Source organism: Quercus suber, unplaced genomic scaffold (assembly GCF_002906115.3).
Source record: "Quercus suber isolate HL8 unplaced genomic scaffold, Cork oak 2.0 scaffold_1136, whole genome shotgun sequence".
In the NCBI taxonomy this organism is placed as follows: Eukaryota; Viridiplantae; Streptophyta; class Magnoliopsida; order Fagales; family Fagaceae; genus Quercus; species Quercus suber.
The window spans coordinates 83,151-89,845 of NW_027070539.1; the positions used below are offsets into that span (position 1 = coordinate 83,151).

General features: G+C 30.1%; 1 protein-coding gene across 1 annotated transcript; it reads right to left on the reverse strand.

Annotated features, from left to right (window-relative positions):
• Positions 1-2,516: 2,516 nt before the first annotated feature.
• Positions 2,517-4,215, reverse strand: LOC112028164 (aspartic proteinase CDR1). Its single transcript, XM_024060824.2, has one exon. It carries the CDS (start codon positions 4,124-4,126, stop codon positions 2,780-2,782), a length of 1,347 nt encoding a protein of 448 aa, XP_023916592.1. The 5' UTR covers positions 4,127-4,215; the 3' UTR covers positions 2,517-2,779.
• Between the last annotated feature and the right edge of the window lie 2,480 nt (positions 4,216-6,695).

Here is a 6,695-nt window from a genome sequence, read left to right on the forward strand (position 1 = left end):
AATAAAATTTAGAGAATATCATGATAATGAAAACTCATAACAAACTTATACTCAATATGTATAATTTATTCTCTAAATTTTATTATACATAATTTGTTCTTCCTAAAAATCAAATAGTTTCAAAGGTTATTTCCATCTTCACTCTAATTTTACAAATATATAATTTTATAATTTTATATTTTTTTATTGACATTATTATTCTTCTTTGAAATGGTCTATATTCTTCTAACTATTGTTATTATGCATTATATTTTCCTAATTTTTTGGAACAATTAAAATTTTTAAGTTTTAAAGTTATTATTTAAATTCTCATTTTCTTAAGGAGATTATAATGATAACCAAAACTTATCCTATAATTACAATTAATATTACTCAAATAATTGATAGTACTCTCAATCAAAACTTGTCTTTTTCCATTCTTAAGTACACACCAAATTGGACCAAACAGACTGAAGTGAATTAAAATAGACCAAAGTGGAACAAATAAGCTGAAGTGGATAGAATGAATCAAATATATTAAAAAAATTACTGAATTTTAATCGCATTGAATACCATAGCTAGCTTAGAGGTGCTCTAGAGTAACCTCACAATAATAATATGACATATGTAATAACTTTTACCTAAGCAGATCATTAACTGTGGAAGCTTCAATTTAATTAAAGGATCCAAAACACTAAATATACAATGAGGAATATTCTGAAAACTATTATAATAAATATGTTAAACAAGACTAGATCTTATTCAAGGAAAAAAAAAGAAAAGATCTTATAATTTGACTTAATTGCCAACTTCCCCTAATGGGCAAGCCACGGCCTCCTTATCCCAGAAATTGACCCTCCCCAATTCTAGTGCCGAAGTGGAAGCACTAGCAGCAGTGAGAGCTTTGAGCTTTGTCTCTGAAATTGGTTTCTCCTCCACTATTCTGGAAGGCGACTTTGAAGTTATCATCAATTCTCTGAAGATTATATATGTTTCTTTGACCACCTATGGTAATTTGATTTTTGAAGCAAAGTTGACTAGAGGGCTATACAGACAATTTTTTCTAGTGTGGATGAAGGATATTCCTCCACACCTCAATGTTGTAATCCTAGCAGATATCTCCTTTAAAGGATTCGATGGCCTTCTTCTTAAAAAAAAAAAAAAAAAAAAAAAATCCAAGTCCCCCTAAACCAAAAATAAGAAAAATAAGATCTTATTCTTGAAAATTTCAAATATATAAACAACCAAGGGCAACAACACATTAAGTCTTAGGTGGTCATAGGACCAACCTAACCTAATTTAAAATTTTATATTTGTCTACTCTTAAAAGAAATTTGTGACCACCCAAAGTTTTTTTTTTTTTTTTAATAAATTCTTTTTATGCCCAATAAAATTACTTAGTTTTTTTTTATGCCCAATAAAATTAAATTTTGATCCATAATTTGGTCCACCTAATAATATATGGGGTCTTTCAAGCAAAAAACAAAAAGCCCAAAAAAAAAAAAAATTATAATAATAACAATCCCAAATGCCCAATAAAGATCTTAAGGAAAAAAAAGCCCAAGATCAATCCTCCCTCACTCACTACTTAGTAACTCAAACAGATTTTTAAATCAACAAATATAATAATAATTAAATTTTTATAAATTGAATACCCCATTAATTCTCACCACCAATTGAATCAAATTTTAAACCAAAATAATTCCTAATCTAAAGGGCAATAAGAACAACAGTCCTCAGTAGTCATTGGCCTCAACATGCTGCCCGCTACCGCCCCTGATCCCAGAGCACATCGGCGACGACTACAGTGAGATTGGTTGGCCAGAGCAGCACTGAAGGTAACTAAGCCAGCCAATCTAGTTCTGAGTTCTCAACGTGCAGCGATGCAGCTTATCCAGATCGAAGATTGCCTTGGTGAGACCTGGCCTCAACGTGTTATCACGGTGCCACCCGTCAAGGTATTTCAGCTTTCTCTTATTTTGTCTATGTCATCTCTACTCTAAGAGTGGAGCTCTCTCTCTTTTTCTTTGAAATAAAAAAAAAATATGGTTCTCTAAATCTCTTTGGAATTGATTCAATTGAATAGCTTTGCCTAATTACCTTTATTGGTTTGCGAGTATGTCGTTTTGTGTATGTTTTATATTTCTTTAATGTTTTGTGCAAGTGTATGACTATATAGTCTGAATGTAATGTAATTTAACGGTTTGCGAGTATGTCGTTTTGTGTATGTTTTATATTTCTTTAATGTTTTGTGCAAGTGTATGACTATATAGTCTGAATGTAATGTAATTGTTAAATTGTGTTGATTGGCTAGCGCTGGCTCGTCTCTTGAGTGGGGGTGGATGGGGCCAGCCTAAGTATTGGATATTTGGATTAGTGTAGTGGAGGCATTAAAAGTTAGTGAATAAGACATTATAAAAGACCAAAAAAATCAAAAAATCAAAATCAAAATCAAAATCAAAATATATTAGGCAAAGAAAAATAATGTAACAACTAATTAAACAATAATAATTAATAATTTTATTAATATTTCAAATGAACTTATAGTTTATTGTTTATTCTTTTACTAGTATTATATACAAATATTTGATAAAAAAAACCCTGTACCAAAGATTCATCTTCTATGCAAGATTCATTTTCTGTGCAAACTTTATCTTCATCTTCTAAATGAATTTGTGTTGACTTTCATTTAAAAAGATATCATCTTATTATCCTGAATTTATGAGTTTCTCTTATATAATTATTTGTTTTAAAGACTACTTTAGAAAAAATTCCTAGAACCATCACTGTAAATAACATCTCACTCTAAAAGTGCACAGTCGATCACTTGTATAGAAATTGTTTTCGAAGCAAGATTATAGGCGATATTATGACTTTGTTGAGCCAATACTCCAATTATTGTCAAGTTGTCGGCATTAGTCGGAGCCATAGCCATGCAAAAGGTATTTGCACTAGCTACGTAAAAAAGGCTCTTTACATCTAAAGCCAAATCAACCCCATTTGCAAAGTTAAAGGTAACTACTGGAAACCCAGTAAGGTCACGATCAATAACCCCCTTGAAGCAAGGACTTGAATGTTCCGTTCCGACGAATTTTACAATGCCATTCATCAAGCTTAGTACTTCATTTTTAAGTGAATCAAACGCAGCTTTTGGTAGATAAGTAAGTGTTGACCCTGAATCAATAATGACTCCACGTGTGCCGTCTTTAGTCAATTCAAACACTTGAGGCGGAATATCTAGCATTTTCTCACCCACACTAATACTATCTAACCTTATATAGTAAAAGCTACCAATAATTTCAAGAGAGGTAGTATCGCCTTCTGTTTTTGCTCCTTCTCCAAAAATCAACTGATTATGAATATACTGAGGATCCCATACAGAACCAATGCAGTAAGAGAATTTAGAACCCAGTTGATTCACCAATGATGTCATCTCAGCGCCAAGACCAAGTAATCCGCTAATTTGGCCACCCAAAACACCCGCGATATTAACCACGTCAGTTGCACAACCAAAAACTAATCTAGGTACCGATGTTGTTCCTTCATCAGAAGTCTCAAAGGTAATCTCATCAGTGCCCACAAACCCAGATACAGCAGTGCCATCGCCATAATATAGTTTGAAGCCGCAACGTGGAGCTCGACAATTAATACCGGGAACTTGATGATAGCAATTGGGTTCATCACAAGGTATTGAACTATATGTGGCAGACTCCGGAGGATTAAAAATTGGAAGAGCTTGGGTAAAACAGTGAGTGCAAGGCCGACATTGAGTCCACAATAGACTACTACCTGTGTCCATAACTAGGAGCTGTGGAATAGGAGGTGAACCAATGGATATATTTGCTAGAAACCCTACACGCCTATTCTCAGCAATAACACCAGAGCGCACATCATCTGTGTCTAGAGAAATCCCTTGAATCTTCTTCCATATGTAGTCAAAACGAGCATTTGAACTGTTTATGGCATGTCTAGCTCGGTCTGCTATGGTGTCCTTAGGGTTGTAGTACGGAGAGTATACCGAGTTATGGTGAATGAGTTTGGTGATCAATCGCTTAGGTTTTGCATTGGTGGGACTAGTGGTAGCTATAGATGTAGTAGCAATAGTAGTGAAGCAAGAAAGAAGAAAGAGATTGAAAAGAACAGCCATGGCTACAATGATATTGCTGTGCTCTCAACTAATTATTATGAATATGTTTTCTTATATCGACACAAATATTCTAGGTTGAGAGAGGTACTCCCGTGACGTTAAGGATTACTTATCTTTCTTCCCACCGAAAATAATTTTTTAGTAAACTATTTTTTAGTAATTTTTAGTAAACTATTTTCCCATAACCTATTTTTCAGTAAACTATTTTCTCATAACCTCCCTTTGCCAGTAATTTTTTAGTAAACTATTTTATTTTTGTACGATTTGCAAAATAACGTTGTGCATCATGACACCCTGAATTATAGGAATGAAATGTATGGACATTATAATTGAAGGCCTTTTACTGAGTCTAGAAGTTAAGAAGTGGTAAAATGAGAGGTTTTTTTTAGGAGCAAATACGTTAGATTTGTAACTTATCATTAATTTAGGATTGATTCGAATAAATGAGTATATTTTATAATTAAATGTATTGCCACATCTCAAATGTAATGTGTTAATGACAAATTACTACCTGCCATGTGCCACAATTTGCCCAATTAACTCCAAATAGATAGAAGACTATGCAACTAGCTATCATTGTGTATATCCACTAGTTGTAGGATCCAACTTTTACAATATAGAACCAATTTTCCTATCCCTTGTGTGTGTGTGTGTGTTTGTTTCTTAAATAAATAAATTACAATATACTAGCTGTATACCCGTGCTATGCGTGGAAATAGATAATCATTTTGTAATTATATATACTATAATGTATAATTTTTTTTATCTAAAATTTGTTGAAAATAATTTTGCTTTCCCTAAAAATTAAACAATTTCTAAAATTATTTTTCATCTTTCTATATCTACCAATATATCGTTCTATTATTTTGGGTGTTTGATTGATATTATTCTTGTATAAGGTGCTACATATTCTTTGAAATTATGTTATAGTTTGCTTCTTTTTTTTTTTTCTTTTTTTTTTTTTTGCAACTAAAATGAAATTTTATTTATTTATTCCCATATGATATTCATTTCTATTTTTTTCCTTCTTTCTCTTTTATTTGTTCAGAATTTGGTTCACCAAATGTAATGATGGTTCGTCCCTCGTTTAGTATCACTTTAATTATCACATATAGGAAGATCTAACGTCCCAAATGCATTAGAAGAATGCACATTTTTTCCATTTTAATTTTTTTTTTTTTTTTTTTTTTTTTTTTTTTTTTTTTTTTTTTAAGTAGTAACAATAATAATGAGTAGGAAAGAAGAAAAAATTGAGAAGCATATGATACTATAATATTTAAGAAACTTAGAGGACCAAATATATATATATATATATATATTTGTAGATTGTATGTTTAGCTATAAAATTTTTATGTTATATTATTTTAAACTTTTTTTTTTTATTGTAGCTTATATTTATCTTAAACTACGATGATATCATGCAACTTTTTGTTAGCACTTATTCTAAATATTTTATCATACATCTTTAAAAATGTGTTTTAAACGTATTTAATCTATATATACTTATAATTCGGTTGATAACTAATATTTATAATTTTTTGGGTTACAAAAATGAAACTTGCCAATTGCTACCCATATAGTCCTTATCGCATATTACGTAGTCCACATAGTGTTCTAAACCATCTTATTTTCTATAAATTTTTTATGCTCTCTTGAAAAAGTGATTAATCACTCTCTTGATTTTTTTATTATTCCTTGAAACTTGACTTTAGGTTGATGTATCATTTTTTAAAAAACTTTATTTACAGTTAATACTTATTGGTGTTGTATTTTTGAATTTCCCATCACTAGTAGTTTTTCTCTCTCTTATACCTTTGGTTTGAATTTTTTTTTTTTTTTGAGTTAATACTTAGTTATTTTGGAAGTCATAATTTAATTTGAATAATAAATTTAAAACTTTATTTGTAAAGAAAAAAAAATATTAGGAAACATATCAAATAGGTCTTGTTCGGTCCATCCGGTCTACTTTGGTCCTTTACAGTACAACTTAGTCCATTTGATCTACTTCGTTCACTTTGGTCCAATTTGATCAACTTTGGTTTATTTGGTCCAATTTGGTCAATTTTTGTTCACTTCAGTCCATTTGGTCCAATTCAGTGTACTTACTTAAGAATGGAGAAAAGACAAGTTTTGGTTAAGAGTACTATCAATTATTTGAGTAATATCAATTGTAATTATAGGATAAGTTTTTGGTATCAAAATAATCACCTTAAGAAAAAGAGAATGTGAATAATAACTTTAAAACTTAAAAATTTTAGTTGTAACTAAAAAATAGGAAAATATAATGCATAGTAACAATACTTAGAAGAATATGAACCATTCCAAAAAAGAATAATAGTATCAATAAAAAAAATTAAAAATTAAAAAAATTATATTTTTGTAAAAATAGAGTGATCATTGAAATAACTTTTTGAAATTGTTTTAATTTTTTGGAAGAACAAATTATATACAATAAAATTTAAAGAATAAATTATACATATTTAGTAAAAATTTGTTATGAGCTTTGATTATCATGGTATTCTCCTTTAAGGTAATGAAGAATTTGAATAATTATTTGAAACTTAAAAAG